The sequence below is a fragment of the Melospiza georgiana genome, chromosome 12 (genome assembly GCF_028018845.1).
Source record: "Melospiza georgiana isolate bMelGeo1 chromosome 12, bMelGeo1.pri, whole genome shotgun sequence".
Taxonomy (NCBI): Eukaryota; Metazoa; Chordata; class Aves; order Passeriformes; family Passerellidae; genus Melospiza; species Melospiza georgiana.
The window spans coordinates 15,613,391-15,641,096 of NC_080441.1; the positions used below are offsets into that span (position 1 = coordinate 15,613,391).

The window sequence follows — 27,706 nt, forward strand, 5'->3', positions numbered from 1 at the left end:
TGATCATACAGGATAGGTTTTATCAAGGTGACACAAATGGCCTCATCTTCCTTTTTGAGCATCAGGTTCCAGGAGAGCCACAGGGACAAAACACTTCTTTTTCTTTCCTGGTGCAAATATATGAAGCAATATGTTGTTTGCTATGTAGTTTTAATATCTGAAACGGAATGTTCTCTCTGTACAAGAGACCCCAGCCCACTTCTCCTCCAAAGCACGTTACTCCTGTGCCCTCTGCTAACATGTCCTCGTTTTCCCACTAAGGAATGACTGTGCTCTGCCTTTGGCTGCCATCCCACATCCCCAGAATTGCCTCAGTTTCGGCTTTCTGTGGGCGATTTGTGGAGCACGCAAGGAAACAAGAGGATGGATGAGTTCCCCTTGCGCTCCGGCGCTGGAGCCGCCTGTCGCTGGCTGCAGGGCTTTAGGACCCAGGGGTTGCCGAGTGGAGGAGGCTGGATCCCCTCCCGCTGTCATCCTCCTGCCTCTGCAGCTTTATTCCTACAGCCTTCAATGGTGACGGACTCCCTCCCACCCGGGCTGCCAGCCGGAGCCACAAGGCCTCGCTAGGAGCGGATCCCTGCGGCTCCATGGCATCTCCCAGGACCATCACCATCGTCGCCCTCTCGGTGGCCCTGGGGCTCTTCTTCGTCTTTATGGGGACGATCAAGCTGACGCCCCGGCTCAGCAGGGATGCCTACAATGAGATGGTAAGTCGGGCAGCACGCAGGGAGCTGCTGTGGGGCTCTCCCGCCTTGCAGCAGGAGCAGGGGGGACGCAGGGGGTGACTGCCCTGGGACCCCGAGCGAGGCCAGGAGGAGGAAGAAGCTGATCTGACTCATTGCTTGATCGACATGGAGGGAAGCCAATAAAACGCAGTGCCCAGGGTATCCTGGCAGCCCTCGCCTGGCTCCGGCTGAGCCCATCCACGGAGAAACCTCCGGTGGAAAAGGATGGGGAGGAGAGGCGGGGATGGGGTGGCACAGCACACACGGCCTGCAGGAGATGGGGACACAAGGGGCTGGAAAAACAAGGCCTGCAGGAGTGCCAGACGTGCAGCAGGGACAGCTGATCCCCGAGGGGAAACCTATCCACTGGATGGGGGTGGGAAAAGCAGATGCCTGCTGTGGCAGATGTTCATCCTCAAAATTCCATGCTTTAAAGCAAGGATAATGGCACTGGCTGTCCCTACCTCATCAGACTTGTGCAGGGATTAATTAATGACTGTGAAAAGCTTGAGATTCTTAGCTGGCAGAGGGAGGTATTATTAATAGTCTTCTTATTATTCTCTTTGGCCTGGGAAATGAGCTTCTCCCCCTCTTGCCTAAGAGGAAAGGGGTGAGGAGAGGACAGAGAAGTCACTTGTGCATTTCTCACCTGGTGAACTGGTTTATGCTCCTCTCTGCTCAGGGCCAGCCCTGCTGCAGAGCTCTGTGAGCTGCAGGCAGGTGAGGGATTGGCTGCCACATTTTGCTTCCTCATCTGTGTTTATTTATTATCCTGCTCCCCCCCACCCCCTTTCCCAATTATTCATTGTGGTGGTTGAAAAGATTACTATAATTTTTGTGCCCTTAAAAAAAAAATAGTGCTGGAAGTTTCCAGCACATTCTGTTCTCTCCCTTTGCTCCACCTGCCCAGCTGCTTTTCCTTAGCTCTCAAATAACGTCTGAATTGCAGTGCTTAGTCTGCAGCCCAGCACAGGGATCTCACAGAGGAAAATCCCCAAGAAGTAATTCATGGGCAAGAGACACATGAGGTAAAACCCCTAGAAAACAAAGCTCTTAAGCTTCTGCTACAGAAAAAAAAAAAAAAAAAAAAAAAAGCACAGAGACTTTAGGAGCCTTGCAAAATGCTTGCTCTGTAAAATATTTCACTTCTGTGTCCCCTTCTACTTTATCAAGAGTCAGGCCTACAGGTAGGAATGATCTCTGGTTTTATAAAGCAGACATTAGGCAGCACCATTATTCTTCATACTCCATATTCATGTTACATATTCATGGCTCATTAGGCTCTCCTGCATTTGTTGGGCTGCATGCTGTGGTGGTCTGTCAGGTCATGCAGACAGGGAAAACCTGACCTTGCTAATCCATAAGGATGGCTTTTTGCCCCCAGCAAACAGAGAACCTCTGACCACCAAACTTGTAGTTTTTCATTTGGCAGAAAACACGTTAGCTTGCCTATTAAAATACCTAAAATACTAGAGTACTCTAGGACATGCTTATAGTGCATTTCTTAAAAATGTAGTATTTTTCACAACTGTTTAAAAATACTCTGTTCTGATGTTTTAGTCACTGATGGTTTAAAATACATCCTTACAATACAAACACTTGGAGTAAATGTGTCACAAGATCTTTAGTTATTTTGTAGCAAAAATGACAATGCTGGATATTTTTTAACCACCTGTGAAGTATCAGTTCCTCTCAGAAGGAAGCATCAAAATCTATGGAGACGTGGGAAAGTTCTGTATGACTGTAATGTAGGTTTCCAAAATTGTATGGAAGTAAATCCACAGTCTGATCAGTGCCTGTGAGAGCTGAACAATCCTGTAACTGAGATTTGGCTTCCATTTCCCTCACACTGAAAACACAATAGCAAGAATGTCTTCAGGGATATTATTCTCAAGTATAAGTGGAAATAATTTCAGTGTATCACACTGAATATAGGAGCCTTATTAAAATATATATTTATAAAGGAAATACTTGATTGCAAAACAAAAAGAGAAAAACAAAAAACAAACGAAACAGTGAGGCCCCCAGCACCTCATGTTCAAATGCAAGAACCTAGACATGTGTAAGGACAAAAGTTGGTTTTCTACCCAAAAGAATAAGGCAGCTGTGTAAGCAGGCTGAGACATGCAGTTTACACTGCTTCTAAATCCAGCATAACAAAAATGTCAAATGTCAGCTTGCTTTCACCTGAGGAAAGAAAGGTTCATAAAGGTATGTAAGGACAGGATAGGACTGGTGAATCTCAGCTTTGATGTTTAGTCCCACCCTAAGCCTGCATTGCCCATATCTACTGTAAGTTGCTTTGGAATATTGTAAGTTGCTTTGGAGTAGAAAGAGACTTGTATTTACTTGTTGTGCTTTGGCTTTGGAGGGATTTGGTGTATTAGTCAATTTTAAAGCACAAGGTACTCTTAGAAAGAGGTTTGTTTTAATAACAGGGTTCTGCACTACTAATTCCAGCAATCAGAACCTCAGATTTTGGGGTAAGGTACACCTGGCCTGGTTGTAGTTCCAAAGATGGATGAGAGGTTGCAGAACTGTTTTCCAGTGAAGAGACAACAGCTCAGAGAGGTGGAATTGCAGATTGATGGTTTAATATACCCCCAAACAGAAGCTTTACAGATTGGGTATTGTGCCAGAGGGGTCTGTGACAATTGAAATAATTTTTAGATCGTGTTGCACATCAATCTGTTTCAATGGAAGTCACCTTTGCCTTCCCTTTCTCACACGATGTCCTTGGCTGCTTGGTTCCAGAAACGAGCATACAAAAGCTACGTGCGGGCCCTGCCCATGCTCAAGAAGATGGGAGTCAGCTCCATCCTGCTCCGCAAGAGCATCGGCGCCCTGGAAGTGGCGTGCGGCATTGTCATGACACTGGTGCCTGGTCGCCCCAAGGACGTGGCCAACTTCCTGCTCCTGCTCCTGGTGCTGGCCGTGCTCTTCTTCCACCAGCTGGTGGGGGACCCCCTGAAGCGCTATGCCCACGCCCTGGTGTTTGGGATCCTGCTCACCTGCCGCCTGCTGATCGCCCGGCAGCCCGAGGAGCTGCCGCCCGACAAGAGGATGCTGTCGGTGAACGGCGATGAGCAGCCACTCATCCATGAAGCAGCTCCCGAGAAAGGCAAAGTGAAGGTATCCTAGCTGAGTGCATGTGAGGAAACACGGACCCTCGAGGCAGCTCTCTCCAAACTCACCCAGAAAATTTGGTTTTTATTTACCTACTTGCTTTTTTTTTTTTTTTTTTTTTTTTTTTTTTTTTTTTTTTTGTCTGTCTGTCTAAATAAAGTTGCGCTTGGGGTCTGAGAGATACAAGGTATGTCTACACTGTAGTCTTGCTTTTGCTGCTGCCCTGTAATGTAGAAAAACACAAGCTAGCTTCCACAGGGACAGCTTGAAGGCAGTCAGCAACCCAGCTGGAGCAGTGCTGGCCTCAGCAGGAGCTGCAAACCAGCCTGAGACCCCTCATCTGGGCAGGCACTCAGGCCACCCTGGCACTGCTGCAGTGGGCACATGGTCCTGAGCAGCAGCAGAGCTGGCCTGGTGCTGCTGCTGCCAGGCCATGAGCAGTGTCCCTGTGCTGCCCCACACACACATCTGCACTTCCCTTTCCATGGTTAAGGGGTAAAAGGGACCCTGTTACCAAAAAAGTGCTGTTTGCTGTGTTGGAGAGAGGGGTTCCTTGGGCTTTGCTGCCTCTGTGCCCAGTCCTTTCTATGGAATGCTTATCCAGAGAAAACATGGGATGCTCTGTTTACATCTTCTTTGATTTCTGTGCAGAGGCTCCAAAACTGGGACAATGGCCTGATAACAGTAGGGTTTTTTTTGCCTGCTTCACACAAGGCAGTGGCATCTCTTTACCCTTCTTGGCTTGGCAGAGAAGATGGGATGGGGAGGAGAACTGCCCAAAGAACTCCAAAGTATCTCTCTGATGTTGGCAAGTAGCATTGTGCTCCCCAGTTGCCTGCAAGTTCATTTTTTCCTCCCCCCACAGCTACTGTGACTTTATAGAATTGCTGTTTATTTCTGATAGATGAGGGTCTGAACAATTGCAGTACCTCACTGCTCATCCCACATACAGCCTCAGTGAGCTGGGATAAGTCCTGTTACAGAGCCTGAATCCCTGTGTTGTATCTGAAATCTTAGAGTGTCATACAGAGCATGTGTTACCTCTGAAATTTGTCTGGTTTTCTTAATGTTTGTCTGTTCTCAGTTTTTTTTTTATTTCTTTTTTTTTTTTTTAATTAGTCACAAAAATAAACTTTTTGAAATTTGGAGAAAAATGTCTTTACAGAAACAAATTTATTTGAGAGATGTGTCTGAAAACATTTCCCTCTGGTCAAAAACTCCACCTAAAATGGGCAGAATCATGTCAGGCAATTTGAGAGACAATGTGATGCAGAGTGGAAGTCAGAGAAATTCTACTTGGTTTTATATTAATAACCACAGATAATTAAAAGAGACATTTGGGTATTTTACCGAAACAGCCTCAAATAAAGTTCTGCTACAGTTCAGTGCAGCAGTGAGAAAAGGCAACTCCAGTAAACTGTCAGCATTGTATCTCTATAAAAATTGGTGATGAATGTTCATACAGTTTTCTCCTGAATTTTGCTGCTAAAACAGATGCAGCCCTATATGTGTGTGTATATATATATATAGCTGCATCTGTTTTAGCAGCAAAATATACATACATATGCTGAAAAAGCCACCTCCCAGAGCTCCAGATGGACTAAATCTCTTTTATCAGATGTGCACCCTGAGCAAAGGAACCAGCAGGTTCTTTTCACCTGCTTCTCATCTTCACAGACTATCTCAAGTTCATCCAAAATATATACACAGAATTTCCTTTACTTCCCAAAAGATGCTTTAACTACCATGCCCCGACAGGTTATTAATTGTGTTTTAATTCAAAACCAAATAAAAATACCACCAACTCAAAGCCACACCATGCTATGCATTCCCAGGAAACACGACTGAACTGCTGCAGCCCTTTCACCTGGGCATCCAGCCCAGGAAACCTTTGGGAACAATTGTTGTGTTTATCTTTTGTAATATTCCTCACTGGAGCTTGTAGAGATGATAATAATAAAGCATCCCATGGAACAAAGCCTATCTCTGTAAAAGCTTCAGACTGTTCAGTGACTACTAAAAAACCCCTTTTTTCACATTTGCATGGAAATGAACAACTGACCCGCAGCAGCGGCTGCACGTTCTTTGTTACAGAGCGAGATAACTCATCTTGGGAGCCCAGTAACACGAATTCTGTATTTATCTTAGCGGGCTGACCTCTGTCACTGCCCCCCAGCATTAAACAGCTATTTTTGGACTCTTCCAGCCATCTGTGCACGCTGGAAGTGACAAGAACAGATCCGCTCTTTCTCTAAGACCTCGATGCCATTTTACTCTTCCTTTTTTTTTTTTTCCCTTTAATTCTTTTTTTCTGTTTCATTCCGCTCGGCCTCGGGGTTACTGCTTCGCTTTATTTGTGCCTTTTTTTCCCCGCCTCTCTATTTTAAAACGTAGCCTTAGGCTGCCGCTCCCACCCCGAGGGACGCGGACACACTGAAGGCAGAGACTCAACCCCTCACGGCGAGTTCCCGCCCTCCACGCACTGCGCATGCGCAGAGGTGCCCGGCGCAGGAAGGGCGGAAGCGCCGCCGTCATTCCGGCCCACCCCACGCTGTGGCGGTGCTGCGCATGCGCAGCTGTGCGGATGGGCGGGACCACAGGTGCTCGGTGCGCATGTGCGGGCGGTGGCGGCAGGGTTTGAATGCAGGAACGGTTGGAGCTGGTGGGCGGCGGCTGTGGGAAGGGTGACCGGGGCGGCAGGAGGGCCAACTGCCCTGCAATCGTCGGTGCTGCCCCGAGAGACGGGCCGTTAGTGGGGTGGTGAGTGGCCAGAGAGGCGGGAGGGTCAGTGGCTGTGGCGGCGGGGGTCGCTACCCGGGGCAGCGGGAGGGTCAATGGTCAGTGGCCATGAGAGGGGCACTCAGTGGCCAGGGCAGCGGGAGGGTCTGTGGCTATGGCGGCGGGGAACGGTACCCAGGGCAGCGGGAGGGTCTGTGGCTATGGCGGCGGGGGTCGGTACCCAGGGCAGCGGGAGGGTCAGTGGCTATGGCGGCGGGGGTCGGTACCCAGGGCAGCGGGAGGGTCTGTGGCTATGGCGGCGGGGAACGGTGGCCAGGGCAGCGGGAGGGTCTGTGGCTATGGCGGCGGGGGTCGGTACCCAGGGCAGCGGGAGGGTCAGTGGCTATGGCGGCGGGGGTCGGTACCCAGGGCAGCGGGAGGGTCAGTGGCTATGGCGGCGGGGAACGGTGGCCAGGGCAGCGGGAGGGTCTGTGGCTATGGCGGCGGGGGTCGGTACCCAGGGCAGCGGGAGGGTCAGTGGGCAGTGGCCATGAGAGGGGCACTCAATGACCAGGGCAGCGCCTGTGTGAGGGGGCAGTCAGTGCCTTCCCCCGGGCCGGGCCGGCCTCGCCACCTCCGTCCCCTCAGGGTGCCCCGGGCAGCTCTGGGGGTGTTACGCTGGGGGCTGCTGAGGAGGAGGAGGGTGAGGGTGAGGGGTGCTGCTGCCGCACTCCCCGTGTGGGCACCGAGGGGCTCGCTGAGAGCCAGAACTGCCCTTCCAGCCGCTCTCTCCTTCACCAAACCTTTCTGGTAGAACTGCAGGACAAAAGACAACAAAACACATGTAGGGAAGTGGTGAGGGAGCTGAGAGAAATCTGGTGCTGTACTCCAGTGTGGTCACCGAGCTTTGCTGCACAGGAAAGTGACGAACACGCCTATAGGGAAATAACGATGATTGTAACCTCGTAAGGAAGTGAGAGGAGTATGAATTGAAAGTCATTGTGTTTTAATGTCTCAGGAAATACACGTTCCAGCAATCCAGGGACAGGGGTACACAGTCTACCAAGTTCAGGAAATTGTAGCAAAATTTCCTATTTTGTGGGTAAAAGGTTGATCTCTGCAGCATATTGAGGAGAAAATGCCACTTTTTGTGGGTGTATTTCACCTACACCTGTGTAGTTTGGCACTGTTGGTAGCTCTTGTATCTCATTTGGAGGTTTACCCAGATTTCTTAGTTTTTCCAATCCAAGCTGGTTCGTAGGAAGGCTGCAGAAGAATCCAATTTTTGTGAAATAGGAAGAAAAGTGTTGTTATGATCCTCTACAATCTGTACCTAATCTTGCAGAGAATCATGACTTGTTGACTGGGTTGTATTGGCACATGCAATCAAAGTAAGGAAAATAATAATGTACAAGATTCACTTAGAAGAAAACTTGTTTGTGTTATGTTAAATTTCTGGTTATGTTGACTTTTTTAATCAAAAAGCTATATAAGATTGTATCAGATAATGTTTAACTTGAAAGGAGCTTGTGTTAATTTTTACTTGGGTATTTTTTCCTTTTTAATGTAAGATGAGAGTTTTGATACACTGTTGTCTTTACATCTTTGAGGATCTTGTCTGATCTTTTAGGGAGCAGTGAGCTCTAAACTATTTCTTTTGAATTTACTCATGTTATGCAGGATGCCTCTAAAATCTGCTTGTCAGGAAAATAAATGTTTCTTTTTCTTGCAGGGAACCAGCTCTCTGACATTCCTCAGCTGATCTCTTTTCTTAACTAAGGAAGGATTGGCTCTCACATGACAAATGAGTAAAATTCTCCAGTCTCAGCTGGGAGTCTGAAAAGATGCAGCGAAGCAGGAGTTCCAAGACCCCAAAGCAGCCTCTGTCCATTCCCAATAAAAGCCAAACTGATCTCTCTGCCTGGCGAAAGGGAAGGAAAATTGACTCTGAAAAAAGTTTGCAGAATAATCAATCTGCTGATGATCAGAAATGTGAGAGCCAGGAAGGGTCTCTAGAGCAAGCTTTGAGCTACTTTCAGAAAGGTGAGGAAATTTTTTGGGGTGGTTATCTAGGATTGAGAAGATGATAGCTGCATTCTTAATTAAAAAAAAATTATATCTGTTTTCCCTCTTTAATGCCTGAGCTATGTATTATTTCTTTAATGTCTTAGAAGTTTTGTGTTATTACAATGTTAAACAAAAAGGAATAGTATAGAATGGCTTGGATTGGAAGGACCAAACCCCCCTGCCATGGGCAGGGACACCCTCCAGTAGATCAAGTTTCTCAGGGCCCCATCCAGCCTGGCCTTGAACACTTTCAGGCATGGGGCAGCCACAGCTTCTCTGGGCAACCTCAGCCAGGGCCTCACCACCCTCACAGTAAACAATTTTATCCCAATATCTCATCTAAACCTCCTTCAGTTTGAAGCCATTCCTTTGTCGTGTCACTACATGCTCTTCTAAGAGATCTCTCTACATATTTCTTATTATAATATCAATGATTTTAGAGTAATTTCACTTCTCTTTTCCCGCTTTACCCCTGAGCTATGTAATGCTTCTTTAATGTCTTAAAATTTTTTCTGCTTTGTTACTATGTCAAGAAAAAGGAGTATGTGCAGGGACAGTTCAGAGAAGCTTTTATTTAATTTCTGTTCAAAAGTTCCTTATTCCTGTGCTTATCCTGTTTGTTTTTCCTAGCTCAAGACTCTGTTGCACTGAAGAAGAAGAGTGTTGTGCAGGAACACTTGGATGCTGTGGAAAGCACTGCCCTGGAACAAGGGCTGCCCCCTGAAGGGTTTGAGATCCTGCTGAAGGTGGTGCTCAGTGGCAGATTTGGTACAGCATTTCTATAATTCTGTGAATGTGCCTTTCCCCTCTAATCAAATCCCCTCTGTACTTCTGTGAATGTGCCTTTCCCCTCTAATCAAACCTGCTGAGATAATGTGTTTGTGGTATTATAGCATAATTTTTTTTTTTTCTGGCATGATTTGGTGTAGTTTCCATTTTATTTTGTTAAGCTGAAATGAATTATTTGTCATCGTTTTGAGGTATAGGTAAGTCCTTGCTAAATTCATACACACCATTACTTTGAGCAAGAAAGCTCTAAATAATTTAGTCCAGAGGGAATTTTGACTTAAGCTGCAAAACAATATTGAAGAACCTGGTACATGAGCACCATCTTACTTGAAATTGTTTTTTTTTTTCCAGCTGATACAGTGAATACTCGTTTGTTGAAGAGCCTGATTCCTGCCTCAGTGATACCAGAAAGTTCTGTGGTTACAGCTGTGTCTTGGCTCTGTGTTGGCAAATGCTCAGGCAACATCCAGGTAACTTAGTAAGTGTTTACAGTAGGTATTGCTTCTGCACAGGAGTCATAAGAACAGGTTATTTTGAGGAATCAAAAATCCTGAGGTTTTATTATACAAGGTCTTACCCAAGATACTGTTGTTTACCAAGACTGGCAGAGATGCCATTGCTAGAGTGGCAATAGGAACCAAAGAACACATTAAAACTGTCTGTGGAGATTTGGTTCCTGCTTGTCTTGTATCTTTGAACTCCTCAGGAATGGTGTCTCCACCAAGATTTCTGTGAAATACTTCTGCTGTGTGAAGCATCCTTTAATTTCAGTGAGGTATCCCTCAGGTCATGTGCACCTTGGTTGTGGCAACATGAGTTAACATTAGGGAAAGACTCTTTTTTATGTTCACATGGTCTGCTCAAAGGTTTATGTGGTAGAATCCTTTAGATGGGCAAAGATTAAGACACAAAATCCAACTATTAACCTACTGCTGCCAAACCAACCATGTGCCAAGAGCCACAGCTGCACATCTTTTAAATCCCTCCAGGGATGGTGATTCAGCCACTTCCTGGCAGTGTGTTCCAGTGCTTGACAACCCGTTTGTGATGAAATTTCACCTATTATCCCATCTCAACCTCCTTGGCAGAACTTGTTGCTTGTTTCTTCTTGACTATTCTTTTTTTGCTTGGGAGAAGAGATTGGCCCCTGCCTCACTTCAGCCTCTTTTCAGGGGGTTGTAAGAGTGAGAAGGTCCCCCATGAACCTCCTTTTCTCCAGGCTGAGCCCATGTGTGCCCTGTTTATTGGATTCCCTCTCTCCCAATCACCACTGATACACCAGTAGGATCCCATGGTTCTAGAAACCAAAAACCCAGTTGCCAGCAGCAGTGATGGGGTCAGTTGATTACCTGGTGAATCCCTTGGCAGACTTTCTTCATCTGAATACCCCTGAAGTGTTTGTAGCTCTCTGGTTATCCTTGACAATGGTGTGTATCCTTACTGATCGTGTCTCTGGAGCTGGATTCTGATTCCCCTGCCTTGCTTTTGCCCATCACTTAATGTAATGTGGTTTTTTTTCCTCTCTGTAGATGCTTTTTTTGAAGTGGCTGATCACAATGTTTGACTTCATTGATCACAAGGAACAGCTTAATGCCCTCTATGGTTTCTTCTTCTCCTTCCTGCAAGATGAGAAGTTGGTAAGGAGAGCTGAAGAACACATGGAACTGATAAAACAAACCTAAATGTTCATTAATAGTACACATATTAATGCTAGAATTAGTCTGGAGTAGGTGTTGATTAGAGATCATTTTCTGATGGTTGGATTTCTTTTTTTCTCTTTGCATTATAAGATTGCTGGGTGATTTAGGTCCATGAACAGGCAAGCACTGTAACATTGCTGGGGTCTGTGTGTTTAACATGTTTCCAAGAATTGCTATGCTGTATCACAAGAGTGTGACCATTTATTCTGTATAAATTCCCAAGAGTAACAGTGGTCTCTGGGATTGTCAGACATCTGCAGGTAAAGTCTCCTGCTCCTGGGCAGAAACTGACTTGTACACCTTGGGCAGAAAGAAAAAAAAAAAGGAAAAAATTTAGAGCAGTGTTTATTTAAGGTGAGAAGCTAATTGCTGTTCTACTTAATTAATTTGAAATGTAGCTTAAAAGAGAACAAGCATTCAGGCAATTTCTGCCATATGGCAACTGTAAAATCCAGGAATTTCAAAGTGTTTGGATTCAGTGCATAATAAGATAATCTTGGCAGTCATGTTAGGTATGAAGTTGGTAATATTCTTTCACTTTAGGATATTTGATGGTTAAAACAAGTTCCCAAAGTTCTGAGTTATATTTCTTGTAATGTTTTTAATGGTTTTAGATTAACTTCATTTATAATCTTTCCATAAAACTGGTTTTAAGTTCTTAATGTTTGAAATAGCTTTTTCAGATATGATGGGTCAGTTGGAAAGTGCATCAGAGTTGGTTTGAAACTAATTTAAGACTCTTTACAGCCTCAACTACAGTTAAAAGCTCTAAAAAGTATTTTGGCTCAAAGGTGCCTTTCCTTTTGAAAATGTAATTGCACTTCCACTGCTGACTCTTGTAATTTCTAGACCATGTTCCAAAAGAAATGATCTGAGTTAATTAAGCAGCTTGGTTACAGTCAGGGCTGCTCACAGTGCAGATGAAGTTTTAAATGAAGTTGCTGTGTGGGGCTGTCTTTGTGCTGGTTTTTGTGTGTCCTGGCTGTGTGTCTGCAGCAGCAGGAGAGCTCATGATGCCCTTTTTGCAGTGCCCCTATATCTGCCACGTGCTCTACCTGCTGACCAGGAAGGAAAATGGTGAGTCTCATCTGTGTGAGCTGAAATACCATTTATTTCTGATTCTGTTTGCTGGTGCTGCCTTTTCTTCCAATGCAGCTGATACAATGATTAGCCAACACTGTGCTTTTAATGCAAGGAAGAGTGAGGGGTAGCTCAGGGAAAACTTGGTGTAACACTTGCTGAATTGGAAACCTCTCTATCACCCTAGAAATAAGAATTGTTAGTTCTGCTTGCTTTATAAAAATGTTACTTATATAACTTTTGCTTAGATGTCTGTTATGATATTTTAAAAATCCTTTATATTCTTAATTTTATTTCCAGTCAGGCCTTTTCGGATTAGGATCCTGCTTGACCTCCAAGCAAAAATGGTGAGTTTATTTCAGATCTTGTAGAGTTTGAACTGTGGTTAATAATGCACTTTGTAAAACTAATGTCCTTACACAGTGGAGAGGAATGATTGGACTTGGAATTGTAGGTTTTGGTCTTTGTGGCATCAAAGTTTCTCTCTTGCATGTGCATCCCTAATTTTCATGTGTGTTTTGTGAGCACATGCAGTGATATATGCAGAGTTCAATGTGACCATGTATGGTAAAATCTCTGAAGCAAAGGGCACCTTCATTTATCTATTACAGTCTTTAATTTTCTATTCATCTTCCTTTTTCAAGTGGTGCCAAAAATGTCTGAAAAATGTAAGATTGTAGAGGACTTGCCCCTTTTTTCAAAAGAAAAAAAAAACATTGCGATAATAACATGTTTTTTTAGACAGCAGAAGACTATTTCTTATCATTTTGTTAAATTCCTTTCTATCAGTTATGACTACAGAAAGGTCTTCAGTCCTCTTTCTATTGTTATTTCATTGACCCAGTTTCTGTTGTGTCTGTCAGTTTCTGTTGTTTATCTAAGGTTACTTAATCATGTGTAACTCTGGAATTTAACTTTACTGATCACTGGGGTTTTTTGCTTCTAAAATACAGCATTCAGTTTCTGTATTAAAAACATTCCTCATGTGTTTTCCCTCTTGTTCTGCTATTTTATAGGGAATGCAGTCTCATCTGCAAGCTCTGCTGTCACTTTACAAACTTTTCTGCCCAGAACAGGTGACCATAACCCTTCCTGGGAAAATGAAGGTAAGGAATTAGATTGAGTCAGTTCAAAACCAGGATTTACTGCAGTATTTGTATGGAGCTTTCTATTTAAGCTATAGCAGATTTACTGGTGAAGATTAATTCCATTTTCTCTTTTCACTGAGTAAAATCAGGTTTAGATGAGGATTCTTTGCCTTGTGTTTTCTTTCCTTTTCATCATAATGAGATGATTTGGTAAGGAATGACATCTACCTTTATTTTATGAGGATTACTTTAATCCTTCTTTTGGTGTTCCTGCTGGGTTTCATTATTATTACTTCACACAATATTATGTTCTGAAGGAAACAAACTGTCTAATTTGTCAAGGTATTGTTCTAATTGCTGCCATTCTCAACTACAAATGACAGTGAACAGATGACAGTGAACAAGAGCTCTGCACTTGGAAAGTCTTTGTCATAGGAGAGAGAAAAAAGCAGGTAAAAAAATGTAGGAAACTGATTTGTCAGAGCTGCAAGGAACAGCAAAAAAATAATTCCCCTTTTAGAGAGCCTGTGTGTGTGCTCAGCCCTTTGACCAAGCAGAAACATGTAGCAGAACCAGATATAGAAGAGAAAACAGCATCTGGGGAGACCTAAATTGTGCAACAAAATTTTATTTCAGTGGGATAGACTTAAATGTTTGAGATTTTTGTTGGTTTTTTGGAACAGACATTTAATTTATATGCAGACAAATTGAGTTTCAATAAAATTTATTTCAATCTGCTTGTGTATTTATATTGTTCTCTAAATTTTTACTTTGCATTGTGCTGCACAGTCATCTGTTGGAGAATTTACATGTTTTAGCATGCACACTTGCATTTTTTAGAAGTGCAGTAAATTACCAGCAACTAGATCCCAAATATTTCTTCAACTGTCTTTATGAACACATTGTTGTATAATAAAAGCTTGATTAACTAGGTCCAAGCCAATCTGAATTGTGATGGTTTGGCATTTGATTAGAATTTAAAGACTGCTTGGGATTGAAATGTCAAAAAAAATTGTGCAGAAAAGGTGTTAGCTTTTCCAATTTTCTGTAGTAATATCTAGATTAATTTGAGTATTTGGTTGCTCATGGCATTGTTCTGTTATGTGGGTGTCACTTATGCTGAATTCAGAAAATTTTTCTATTAACTGAGCATTCTTTGGTCATGTTTAAATTTAAGGTATACTTGAGATTTAATCTATGAGTTGATGATTGAATTAAGATTATAAAATAGAAGTATTGGAGATCCCTTCTGAAATGGGGGACGTTGTTTCCAAAGGAAATTAAAGCCCAACAGTTGAATTGTAGCCCAAAGGTGATGAAACTGAGGAATGATGAGAGTTCTGTGCTGTGAAAATCTGTCAAGTAGAGTTGAGTGTCTCTACATGACTGTGGTGATGTTTATCAGAGTAGAAAGTGATCTTTCTATTGCTTTGTCTTAGCTTAACTTCTTGCATGGGTGTCTGATTTCTGTTTCCAGACTTACTTCAAGAACTCAGACGGCCCATGGAAAGCAGTAATCACTGCAGTAAGGCAGAGAAACCAAGGAACCTCTCCCTTGTCCCAGGCAGTGTTTTTGGGCACATCTCAGCCTCAGTCACGAAAGAGGGTATGTTATGGGCAGCCTAGAAGGTGCCAAGTAGTGCTTCTCATTATGAATATTGGCAAATAATGGGAGTCTGCCTTTATTTCAGCACTGGAAAGTGGGGAGTAACTATAGAGAGATGCAACAATCAATTATAATGAAAACCTGGGTACCTTTTTTGTAAAACTGGGTCTTTCTGGGAACATTGTTCATGAGTACAGCCAATTGCATTGGGAACTGAGTCATTTGTGTTTCCTTTCTACAGAAATGGAATGCCCAGTTGGTTATACCTGCAAGCAGTTCAAGCACAAAGCATTTAGATGAGGACAGAGAAAAGAGCTGTTTTTATTTGTGCAGTCCAAACGAGTCTTTTCCAGTGGAGCAGCTGCAGACCTTCCCTCAGCTCCTACAGAATATCCACTGTCTAGAGGTGAGTTTCAGGAAACTGGTGAATGTTTTGGTAGATCAAAGAATGGCCTTCTGTGCCCTATTTATATGTGAGTAGTGTGTGAGCTACCTAATTCTAACAGAGCTTCTAGTCCTGACTGAGGAGATTGGATGAGACCTGTGAATGGTCTTGTGGTGATAAAAAGATTGGACATGAGGTTCTCTGGCAGTTTATTGATGCAAATACTGAATAATTCTTTATTTCTTTTTTTCTTGCAGTTTCCTTCCCAGATGGGTTCAGTGCTAACAAACCCCTTGTTGCTTCACTACATGAATTGTGTGAAAGATGAATCTATTTACCTGAGGCTCTACTATTGGATGGGCCAGAGGCTCCAGGAAGGTAAGAACTTCAGTATTATCTTGTGAGGTAGGGAGCTAAGGGATGTCTGAGGCTTTTCACTTTGCAGTAATGGTTCTGTGCTATTCAGATTTACAGTGATAACCATAGAGTGTTAAAACAGCTACTGGAGGAGAGCTGAATTTGGTTTCTCATTGTGCTTGTTCTTGCTGTGCTCATATTTAAGTACAGTATTCTCTCCTTTTCAGAATGCACCTGGTGTGTGGTTGATAACCCACATGAAGAAGAATTCAGGAGCTTCCTGGAAACTGCCTACAAGGCAGAATGTTTCTTGCAGGTAAGTGTGTTTTCTGGAAGCCAAGGGTTTCACAAAGTCTTCCCTTAAAGAGCTTCTGGCACTTACCTGTTTCCTGTAGTATTTCTGAGACAGTGACTCAAGTGATAAAAATACCTTTACTTATGGCAAGTCAGTATTCTGGAAATGGCCTTGTTTTCTGCAGGAAAAATAATCTAAGAATGATAATTTGAATGTCCTGGCAAGTATGGCAGGAAGGAGCTGTGAGCCTCTTGCTTTCTCCAGAGTGATGTGAGCATGGCAGACTGCAGCCAGATAACTTTTTGAATGCTTCTCTTCTGCTTTTCAGGAGGGATTTGCTGCCTGTGAAGAGTTCCTGTATAAGACCCTTCCCCTCTGGGATGGCGTCAGCTGCCGCTCAGAAATCCTCGGGCTCGTGAGCTGGATCCCCCTCAGCAGTTTCTCTGGTGTGTGTCTCATCCTTTGGGTGAGCTTGGACCCTGGGGATATGTCAGGGCATAGAATTTGTGCACTGATATCATACTGCTTTCTCATTTTTTTCAGACATTAAGCCATATCTCTTTGATCCCCTGGCACAGCTCTTTTTCACATCATCTATTTACTTTAAGGTAATTCAAGTGAACACAATGGCTCTTTACTTCTAGTTAATTCTGCTATCTGTACTTGTGTTAGATGTTGAGGGACTCTATAGGAAACATCTTTTTGAGAAGTCTGTGCCCAAACAGCATAAAACATATACTTACAGTTTAACTTCTTTAAGAAATAGGTGCTTTAAGATAGCTTCCTTTTTTGACTGGAATTAAGCTGGGGCACTGGAGATAAAAAGAACTGATAGCACACAACACAATAGTTGATTTGTTTTATTGCAGTTTTAACTACTTGTTTAAACAGTTTTATTGCAGTTTTTTCAGTACTTGAAGTTCACATTCTCCAGGAAAAGCTATATACAACACATACAATCAGTTCTAGGGGCCATGCAGCTATGTCACCGCTCCTGAGAAACTCCTGGTATCTTTCCTTGGATATGCCATTTCTCAAGGCATTCTTTGTTTGGAATTATTCTCTTGCCTAAATTAACATCAACCTGATTTCTTTTTGCCGATTGCAGTGCAGTGTTCTTGAGAGCCTGAAGGAGCTGCTGCAGAACTGGTTAAATTCCCGTGTGTTTCAAATGGATTTGGAGATTTCTTCTGTGTAAGTTTGTCTTTAAAGAATGTGAGCCATGTTCTGTGCATTGCTCACTGGTGTATTTAGATCTATATTCTAGCCCCAACACCCAGCCTAAAGACCAAGCAGAAGGTTAATAATACAGTTATGATTCTGCTATGTTGTAAGCTACCTTGTCAGGCCTGTTCTTTGTCTTTCTTTAGAAGTATTTCTGCTGACACTGGAAATTGAAGTGTCCAGAATTCAAAATCCTCATAGCACTGACAACTGGGTGTTCATATGGTGCTGATAACTTCTTGCTGCCTGTATTGAAGAACAAGTGTCTGTTGTCGAGTATTTGATGGGGCAAAAGCATAAATGTCAATTTTGTTTCACCATTTTCCATGCTGCTGTTTGCAAAGAGGTTTCTGTAATGTTGTGCCATGTCTTTGCTGCAGGAACACCACCCTGTCTGGACTGGTGAACGTGGTGGCTGAGCTGGTTCACTTTGTGGGATGGATCTCTACTGTTGGACTGCGTTTGGAAAACAATTCCACCTTCTTGCTCTACTTCATTCTGGATTTCTATGGCACTGTGGGTATCCCAGTCATTTTGTCTTTCTTTTCAAGTACTCCTAAGGTTGCTTGCATTTTTAAGCTAGAGCATAAAAACATCTTCCTCATTCTAGTTTACAGAACTTTGTGATTCAATGCCAGAATATTCCATGTACTTGGTAGATCTGCAGGTGAAAACTGCTGTTGTTGTATCCACAAGCAGAAGTAAATATGCTGCTAGAAAGTGGTTGCTCTAAATTCAGAGGTGAACTGAGGAAGGATAATTAACAGCAGGCCATAACCTGCTTTTTTAATGGTGACTTAAAGAAAAGAGCAGTGATCAATTCAATTTCACACAACTTTATCTTGGCTCTTTTTCATTAAATGTTTCCTTAAAAATGTGGGTTTTTTTTTTCTAATTTGTACTGTAGACAAACTGAACAGCATCAAATAGCTTTAAGTATTCTCCAGCTTCCTCGTGTCCTCTGTGTAGTTGTGCTTATTGTGAACTCCAGCCATGCTGTAACAACAGCAACAGCTCCTACAGTTCAGGTTGGGAATAGCTGTAAAAACAGTGGCAGTTCTGGGATCTATCTGTAACTGAATTTGTCCACTAAAAATGCACAAAACTGATGGGTAACAGCACTTGTGTAAGACACCCTGGCCTTCCCTTCTGGATGGATCTGGTTGGAGCTCAGTGTCATGCTCTCTGTTGCTCTAACCCCCTTGGCAGTTTGTAATAACCATTGCTTTGGCAGTAATAATCAGCCTGGATGTGTTTCATTCCTGCAGGTGTGTGACATGTACCTGAAGTACAACCTGCCTTTGCTGATAATGCCTCCTGCTGGGGTTTTCTACCCAGCACTGCTCAGCATGGATTCTGTCAACTTGAATCATCTCTGCTACATTATGTACAGGTACTACAACAGGGGTGGGCTGCAGGGACTCCTTGTCTTCTTTCAGTCTTTTGGAAATGAAATGACTTTGTTGTAAAAACCTGGGATCTACTTCTTGCTGTGCAAGGTAAAGGTAAAAATTCCACTTGTGTCCAGCTTTCATGATAAAGGATCTTACAGCTGTAGTTCCCTTTTTTTTTTTCAAGTCTGTTATCCAAGATAGCAGGACTCTGACCTCTCTCCTGGTATTATTTCCATATCTTTGATATGTGAAGGAAGAAGTTCCCCTATTGTTTTGAGGGAACTAAAGTCAGCCAGCTGGGATTAATGGTAGTAACTATACAACTTCTCACTCCTCTTCTTTGGCTACTACACTTGAGTTTTTCCTTACAAGTTCTGCCATGTACCCATGTGCTGAGTAGGAAGCACTTCTTCCACCTCCAAACTCCAGGAATTTGGGACTGCCTCATGCTGCTGGCAAGGCCAAAGGCAGCATTGTTTGTTGCTCTGCAGGATCCACCACCAAGGCTGCACTTCTTGGCCTTGTTAGTTCCAGTGGCTGCATCTGAGGAGAAGAGTGGCCAATAGCTGACAGCTGGTGCAGGGCTCTCCATGTGGCTTTTTCTCTAAGGAATCTGCAGGGTAATTAACATGACAGGAGGTCTCTAGGAAATAAGAAGAGCTAGTGCTTATTATATAGAACAACTGTCAAGTTGCATTACTTCCAGTGGCTTCTGTTTCTTTGCTTAGTGAATGAAAGTCTCCCTTCTTAAAAACACACTGCATTTCTCTGCTGATTTAAAGGCTGGATGTCCATTCTTGTGTGTTACATTTATGAAGGTGACTGTCCCAGGCAAACTGGTCATGTGTGAATCATTTAAGAGACTGATATTATTAGATATGTCCCTACTCTGCCAAGTGATAAAGTCCCTTTGAATCCTTTTTCATGTCTCTCTCTTTCACCAATAAAGTTTGATGATCTTTCTCATGGTGGAAATAAGTTTTCTTGATACATTCCTCCAGCTTTTTTCAACACAGGCATGTAGTAAAAATGTATAGGCCTCTAACTTGGTCTTTATTTTGGCTTTTTTTTTTTTTTTTTTCAGGTATCGAGCCAACTTAGTGGCTGCAAAAGAAAATGAGCTGAGTAAAAAGGTATTGTGGACACATCTGTCATGTGCTAGAACAGACTTCAGCAAGGAATTGGGTTGAGTGGAGGGGAGGTGTGCTAATGGCCATCTTTTAAGGTCTGGAGGGAGCACACAGCTGCTTTGAGGATGTTATTTATTGATTTTTCTTTTTCCCCCCTCAGAAAATCCTGCAGTACAAGTTCAGTAACCAGACATACCAAGAGTACAACCAGTACATAATAGCTATGGTGGGCTGTCTGTGGACATCCAGTGCATTCCAGAAGGATATTCATCCTCAAGGTCTTCGTATGGATGATAAACTGCTGAGTAAAACTGCAGTGAAGGAAGTAAAAAACAGCTTTAACATTGTCTATCATCCTGCCATGATGGGCTACTCTATTAAATTCCTGCAGCAGGTAATGGTGTAGGCCAAGATTTGGATCTTACATGGCACACCATGTTCTGTCTTGACTGTTTCTGTAGAGAAGAGTCTCTATGTCCTGGCTGAGTGGTAGAGGCAACTGAGCTTTCAAAAGCTGCTGTGGCATTCTGTGTTTGTTAGATTATTGGCACAATTTGAAGAGCCAATTGAATTTTCATTGTGTGCTATGAAAGCAGTTGAATGTATGATTCTAGCAGTTTTGGATGTGAATTTGTACTCATGATAGAACTAAAATAGCTAATTAATGAAATAAATGACACTTCAGTAAAAGCTTACCAAAGGTGCATTCTGCCCCACAAAATAGACAGTGTGACCTAAATATTTAAACTCTAGAAAGTCAAGAAATGCATGGTTAAATTGTATACAGCTGTTCATGCTAGAGTTTGTTAGCAGTGCTTTCTGGCTCTTGTGGTAGCTTTTTTGCTTACTAAAACAGAAATACAAGCAGCTGCTTCAAGCACAGAGGTGAGATAACATGGAGCTGTCTTGCATTGTCTGGCGAGTTCTGCCAGGAGTTCCCTTGAACTGTGGGTGCCCTCCTGTGCTCAGTGCAGCTGCTGAAGAGTGGAGAGAGCAGTTTGCCAGAGCTGTTATTGTCCCAAGATGTGTGTGCTGCTCCAAGAAGCCAGGTTTTGTAGGCTGTCCAAGGGCTGCACAGAGATGCCAGGTTGTTGTGAGAAATGCTGGCAGGCTCGAGGCAAGTGTAGGTGTGACTCCTGGAATGCAGCAAGGGGCACCTGAGAAGTTGAAGCAAAGAATTCTGGTTAGGAACACTTATTTGCCTTTGTTGTGTGTTCAGTGTCCTGAATCAAGCTAGTTTGTGTCTTACTGCTGATTAAACTCAGCTTTTGTCTTTGCTCAAGGAAGCTATTTTGGTTTTGTTGGACCAAGGAAAGAGATTGTATATATCTCATATCTTTTGTCCACATAATTCTTGTTCTGAGGCTTCCTAGAATCATGGAATATCCTGCAGTGGAAGGGACACACAAAAAATCATCAAGTCCAACTCCTGCCTCTGCAGAGGGCAGCCTAAGAACCCCACCCCGTGCCTGGGAGTGTTTTCCAGACACTTCTTGCATTCTGTCTGGCTTGGTGCTGTCACCACTTCCCTGGAGAGCCCCTTCCAGTCCCCAGTCACCCTCAGTGGGAAGAACATTTTCCTGATATCCAACCTAAACTTTCCCTGGCACACCTTCCTAATTTTTCTTTTTAAGTTTTGTACATTTAAAAAAACCCAAACTACAAACCAACAACCAACACAAAATCAAAAAACACCCAACCTCAAAATTCCTTAAAAAACCCCAAAACCTTCTGGTGGGGAATTCTTGCATTCTCTTCCTACTGTAGAACTAGAAGAAATTTTGCTTAACAGCTGTGACAAATGTGTTTTGAGGCAGAAGGAAATAATGTTGAGCTGCAGGGACACATTTTCCTGAGCAGTGCTGGGCACCAGAGGGCACTGCTCTGCAGCACTGGGGGAACAAACACTGATCTCAGTGTCACTTCTCTCCCCTTGCTCATTCTTGAGAATTTCTGACGTTTAGAAATGGAGACTTTTACACTGTAGAGAGACAATTGTAAAGATACCTGTAAATATTCCCTGTTGCTGTCCTGTAATGCTGCAGACAGGAAAAGAGGGTCCAGATGTTTCTTTGCCACTTATGCACAGGGTATCATGCTGGAAGCCCCCTCTGAAGCAGGATTAAAAATCTCTGAATTTCTTTGCATACCTGCACTTCCTGATTTAGGAGACCTATTTAGACCTGATTTAGCAGAGACCTATCAACCCTGGACATACTTTTTATCTGACTTGATATTTTTTTATTCCCTTTCCTTAAGATTTGTCCTGAAGATACCACCTTCAACTTCAAATTAATTAAGGTAAGATTTCTTGTTTCAGTAAATAAAGCAGGTAAATTTCAGCAGCTGTGTTGAAGAGGATGAAGTTATAATATTCACCAAACTCACAAGTGTGCTAGAAAAATTTTGGAAGGGGAAAAATTCCAGCTGTAGGCTGTGATTCAGTCTCTTAACAGGGCCAAACAAGAGGACATCAACAGCTGAGAAGTGAAGTATCTGTGGCTAGTGATTTGAGATTTTATGTATTTCCTTCATGAGTCAGTGCAGTGCCAGGACAGGGCTGTTTATTGCTCTCTGCAGGCTCCAGAAAGTTATTTTTGATGGACCTAAAGTTAATTGATAATTCAAATTCTGCTTCATATTTTATTTCTGAGACAGATGAGTAGCTTTGTTACAGCTTTGAACAGGAATCTTCACTGAGCAAATACAGTGGCAGTTGGTTTCCTTTCCTATGCCACAGTGCACTTCAAACCTGATCTGGAGGAATCCCCACTAGTGATGGGAGAAGGCTTTAATAGCCATGTTCATGGAGTTCCTGACTTATTCCCTGTTGATCCAATAGACTTTTCTTTTTCTAGAAGTAGGATTTATAAAAACTTGCAGTATTAGAGATCATGATTGAGTCTAAGGATGTAATTGTGGGCATTTAGGACCGGCAGGTGACCCTGCACCTGTGGGTGTTTACAGATGTCACCCAACATGTGGATTTTGTCCCACAGGAGGGCAGAGTTTGCAGACCTTTCCAAATTGGCTTAAGAAAGGCAAAGCTTTGTTCTGCACATCTGACTCTTCTTTCTGGTTTGCAGGGGAAGAAGTGGGACTGGTATCTGGAATATCTCTACACCCAGGGTCTGAAGGGGCTGAAGGTGTTCATTGAGAGCAGCATCAGTCGGGTTTCCCAGATCCGCAGCAAAGCAGGGGATGTGGAAGTGTGACCTGGGGCACACTGCACTTCTGTCATCTGGAGCAGACCTGCAGACTCTAAAGGACTGTGTCACTAATTCTTCCTTTCTCAGAGGAGAGAAACAGAGCATTGACTCTTACCTGCACTTTTGTACTGACATCTCTCTTATGAAAGTGAAGTCACAGATGTTGAGGCTGCCTTGGTTCACTAACAGTGAACCCTCTCTTGTCCCTGCTAAACTTCTCTGGTCTGAAGCTATGTGACATCCACCTTTTTCACCCTGGTCTGTCTCTGTTGGAGTATCTGTTCTGATTGAGAAACAAACATTTTCCATCTCAAAACTGCAGTAAGCAGTGATGCTTCATTTATAAGTAATGTTGACCTCTGACCTGCTTTGCCTTCCTCAGCAGCAGGTAATGAGAAATAACTCCATCAGCCTTTCAGGGATGCTGTGTATGTCTTGGATTGGAGCAATGTGAGCTTCCCAATCCCCTCTTGTACTCTGCATGACTTTTAACAGACTGACCAATCTGACCTTCCTGAAATTAATTTTCATTTTGAGGCTTAAGGAACAGTTTTTTTGCTAACTGTGGCTCTAATGATGTTCTAGTACAGCTGGAAAGTACACTGAACTGGAGTTCAGTTGATTTATTGGTGTGAGCACTTCCACAGTGTTGCCACCAGCTCACCATTTTCTGTATTGATAAGTGCAAATGTAACTTTCCCTTTTTGTGTTTTTAGCTTGGTAGGTGTTGTATATTGAGTACATATGTATAATATATATTCTGTAAAGTATTTCTAATGTGTCATTTTGAAAAAACTCTTACAAAATGTATCTTCTCCTGTAATTTCATTTTAAGTCTGAGTAGAAGCTGAACTGAGGTTTCCAAAATCTGAATGAACTTTATTTTTCTGCTGTGAAACAAGGTTGTAACCACTTGAGAGTTGGGTTAGATGATGGTGAATTTTGCATTGTGAATCTGTGCTTTGATTTAGTAAAGGAATCAGTCTTGAGAGCAACTCTGGAGCCACTCAAGATGTTTGCTTTCTTCATCCCCTCAAAATCAGCCTGGTTGAGTACCAGAGTTCTCAGCTCAAGTACATCTGGTTAATGTCTAAAGTATTGCCCTTCTCTTTCATCTCTCTTATCCCAAGAAGTGTAAGTGCTGCTTGCTAATTTTTGTCAGGAGAAACAGACCTTCAAAACCCTGATGCTATTTTTTCAACAGGAGAAACTCCACCTATTAAAAATTCCTCCAAGTGGATATGTTTCAAGATGTGGCCCCAACATATAACTAGTATTATTTTTCTGTGAAGCTACCTTCAAAAAGGTGTTGGAAATATTATTTCCACTTATGCTGGAAAGGCTGTGAACATCTCAAAGAGGCAAGAGCCAGGAAGACAAGGATTCCTGTTTGGAATTTGGAGTTTGTGGAAGGTGCATTCCTGTCAGCTGCCAGAGCCTTCATTTCACTTGTGGAAGATGCCAGGGTTCTTAAGAGTGTGTGTGATGTGTGTAAATGTATTTAAAGGGGCTTATAGAGAATCCTTGAGGATATACTGAATGTTTTACAGTTACTGGTGCTGAGATCAGTTTTCCCTTGGGGTTGGTGTTTGGTTGAGGAAACACAGAATCATGTTATGGAAGACTTGCAGCATCACAGGTCTTGGTTATACCCTGGGTTGTGAAAGTATTTAAGCAAACTCTGCACAGTTTTGACATTCAAGTACACGGGCTGGGCACTTAGAAGTGCAGAACTACAGCAACAGGACAGATCATTTTAATGTCAGGGGTTTTTTTATGGGTTTGTTTGTTTGTTTTGTTGGATGGACAAGATCCAGCCTGTTTAAAATCCATCCCATGCAGCAAAAATGTGCCTGGTATTATTGGGCACCAGAGATGACTTTTAGCCTCTATGCTGTGGTAACTCTTGTCTTTTTTGACATTTGGACAGTTTTCTTCTCTTTTTTTTTCCCCTCTATCTGAGTAGCATTGCACTTGAGTGTAAGAATGGCCCTTTTATGGAGAAATGTGCTACTGTACCTTTTCTATTTTCTTATCTTTTTCCCCCTGCTTGCTCTTTGCATTTGAATCATCACAGCAAATTTTGCAGACTATTTTCTGTTAAAAGCATGTGCTCAAAGACTTGGCTGACCACAGCTGCTCTGAGCACTAAAATGGACACAGTCAAGACCCATCCATTTCCTGGTAAGTGACAAATGAGCGATTTACCTCTCATGTCTGTTTCAGCCCATTGTAAGGTAGGTGGACACTATGAAACAGTAGCAGAAACAGCTGTGCTGGGGTGTTATCATGAGGCTTCTGCAGGCTTTTCATTTAGGGGTTTTGTAATATCATAAACAGGCCATGGCAGTGGCCATTTCAGTTTAACTCCTCCTGTAGCATCGCTAGTAGCTTTTAATCTGATTTCAAAAAGTGAGGCCTCTCCCTTTGGAAAAATCTCTTAGTGGGTATTAAATAGGATTTCAAAGTAGTGGGCCAGAACCCTGTCTGGGGTAAGCAGCCACAGCTCCACTAATTTCTAATGGATCTGTGTTGAGTTGCACCAGCTGAACATCTGGTCACACAACCAAAGCCATTAACCCTTCCCTGTCAGACACAGGGAGCATTATGCATCTGAAAATCCAGATGCCTTGGGCTAGAGTTAATCTGAAATCTTCTTCTGAAGCCATGTTTGCTTTGTGTTCCTGTTCATCATTTTAATTTTGTGGTGGGAGACTCATTTGTGCACCTTTATGCATCAGAGTCTACTGCCCTTCCAGAGAGAGCTTCCTCTGAAAGAGTTAATAATTTCAACCTGTTTTCAGCTGGAATGAAGAAACTGGTTCCTCTGTATCCCTGCTTTCTATTCTTTTGTTGGCCTACTTCCCTCTGCTTGCATTTTGCATTCCTAATGCCATGAATAAATCAGGACCCAAGGATTTAGAAGGTGGTACAGCTGTAACCACTCAGAAAATGGAATCTGTGAGGCTTGTACTGCAGCTCTAGCAAGTGCCAACATGGGTGCTCCTGAACTCTTCTAGTAACATTTACCTGCCACCAAAATTAAATCCACTTTGCCTTTTTTTATACAATCTTTGAGATCTTTGTGCCTCTACCCAGTGTCTCCTCCCTTGGTTACCTTTGTCTTTTAGGCTGAGCTCAGTTGTGAGGCCTCTGGGGCAGGGTAATCACCTCCTGGCTGCTGTGACAAAATGGCTTATCACAAATCTGTGCACAGTGGAGACAGGAGCAAGGGAAACTGTGGGGTCTGACCTGGCAAAGGGTTCATTTTCTCCATAGAATCACAGCACAGAGAAACTCCAGCCTGGCTGTTGTCCTAGATCTTCTGATAACTTGTCATTAATAATACACACTGGGCTGATTTGTAGCTCCATGGCTCCTGAGAGAGTGTGTGAGGGAGCTCTTTATGTGCTCTTTAGTCAGAGGATGCATCTAGTCTGGATGAAAAACAACAGAGATTGGTAAAAAGCTTGCTCTGGATGATGAATATCTTGAAAGAACAAAGTCTTCAAGTATTTTCTTCCAGGAAAGACGATTTATATTCTACCAATGGGTTTCCCTCATTACAGCTCTGCTTTTTAAAATGGAAGCAACAATTATGTTCTGAAGAAGGCTGGATACCACCAAACCTTTTGACCAAGGAGACCTTTTATGTCGTTAGCATTTGGTGATGTGGGTTTGGGCACAGGATTCCTGAGAGAACTGAATGTAGCTGTTAGACCTGTCCAAGTAATTATAGTTGGCAAGGGAGGTGTTGAAGCACACAAATACCATCCTGCAAGGTGTGTGTGTACCTTGTGAGGATGCCTCTCTGCCTCTCAGCTTCCTGTCTCGTAGGAGTAAAAAGTCTGCATAACAGAGGGTAAGATTTTTTTAATAAAGGCTTTAATCTCCAGGCTCACTCTTGCACAAATGTAGAAACCAAAACAGTTGATCTTAAAAAAAAAAAAAAAAAAAGGGGGCTGTAGGTACCTACACAGGCTCTAAATACCATTTTAACCTTGACAGTGTTGAGAAATCTGTGGGCTGAGGTGTGATCCCATTCTGCAGCTGAATGAGTGAACATGCATCAGGCAGGCTGTGGTACCTGCCAGAAACGTGACACAGGATGGGCTGTTCCAGCACAGCCCCACTCAGGGGATATTTAACTCACTATAATGTGCCTGAGCTCCAGGCACTGGGTTTAGGCTGCAAATTGCAACAGATACTTTGAAAGATTTTACTCTCTGCCCAAATCCTTTGGGTCCTTCCTTTCAAGAATGCAGGGATAAGCTTCTGCTGTGAACACACATTTGATGTGCAGCTGTATCCCTGTGCAGCCTGGCTTGCTCTGCTCCAGTGTCAGTGCTGCCAGTGTGATCTCTGCAGGAAGAGGCTGCTCTCTGCAGGTTTCCTGCCAGCCCTCTCTCCAGTCTCAGGCCCTGCACCATCCCCATCATGGTTTGTTGTGCACGGATCACTAAGCAGTTTCCTTTCTCTCAGGGCACCTCTGTTCTGTGTCCAAGTGAATCTTCAGCAGTTCCTGTGTGATTGCTTTCCTGCTCCTTTGAGTGCACAGCCCAGTAAAGCAGGAGGGGGATGGAAAGCACATTGTAAATGTGTTGACAGCTTTTGAAGAACAAACCAGCCCCTGAAATCTGCCTTGTCTGCCTTACCCTCCTCTCCTGCATGCTTTTGCTTTCTTTTCTACCATTTTCTCCTTTCTCTTTTCTTTCTCCATCTCTCCCCCCAAATTCTTTTACACTCTTTTGATACCCTTGCCTCTTTCTTTTGGCACTTGCTGCTCCGAAAAGATTTCCTTCCTCCCTCATAG

At 43.1% G+C, this 27,706-nt stretch overlaps 2 protein-coding genes across 2 annotated transcripts; both read left to right on the forward strand.

Annotated features, from left to right (window-relative positions):
* Positions 1-394: 394 nt before the first annotated feature.
* TMEM35A (transmembrane protein 35A) lies at positions 395-4,041 on the forward strand. Its single transcript, XM_058032623.1, has 2 exons — positions 395-707; positions 3,480-4,041. Exons 1-2 carry the CDS (start codon positions 588-590, stop codon positions 3,864-3,866), a joined length of 507 nt encoding a protein of 168 aa, XP_057888606.1. The 5' UTR covers positions 395-587; the 3' UTR covers positions 3,867-4,041.
* Positions 4,042-8,413: 4,372 nt separating this feature from the next.
* CENPI (centromere protein I) lies at positions 8,414-22,899 on the forward strand. Its single transcript, XM_058032762.1, has 20 exons — positions 8,414-8,612; positions 9,267-9,404; positions 9,777-9,895; positions 10,955-11,062; positions 12,154-12,202; positions 12,506-12,552; positions 13,222-13,311; positions 14,771-14,899; positions 15,141-15,305; positions 15,542-15,662; positions 15,869-15,957; positions 16,265-16,382; positions 16,480-16,544; positions 17,045-17,130; positions 17,541-17,676; positions 18,429-18,553; positions 19,639-19,687; positions 19,845-20,078; positions 21,944-21,985; positions 22,771-22,899. The coding sequence occupies exons 1-20, from the start codon at positions 8,414-8,416 to the stop codon at positions 22,897-22,899; spliced, it is 2,238 nt and encodes a 745-aa protein (XP_057888745.1).
* Positions 22,900-27,706: the final 4,807 nt, after the last annotated feature.

What these genes read in the sequence shown, in the direction of transcription:
- CENPI (XM_058032762.1), top strand. Translation starts at nt 8,414, where the DNA reads ATGCAGCGAAGCAGGAGTTCCAAGACCCCAAAGCAGCCTCTGTCCATT. An exon ending in GGTGCTCAGTGGCAGATTTG is followed by an intron (nt 9,405 to 9,776) that starts GTACAGCATTTC and finishes TTTTTTTTCCAG; the next exon opens with CTGATACAGTGAATACTCGT. An exon ending in CCCTTCCTGGGAAAATGAAG is followed by an intron (nt 13,312 to 14,770) that starts GTAAGGAATTAG and finishes TTCTGTTTCCAG; the next exon opens with ACTTACTTCAAGAACTCAGA.
- TMEM35A (XM_058032623.1), top strand. Translation starts at nt 588, where the DNA reads ATGGCATCTCCCAGGACCATCACCATCGTCGCCCTCTCGGTGGCCCTG. An exon ending in GGGATGCCTACAATGAGATG is followed by an intron (nt 708 to 3,479) that starts GTAAGTCGGGCA and finishes GCTTGGTTCCAG; the next exon opens with AAACGAGCATACAAAAGCTA.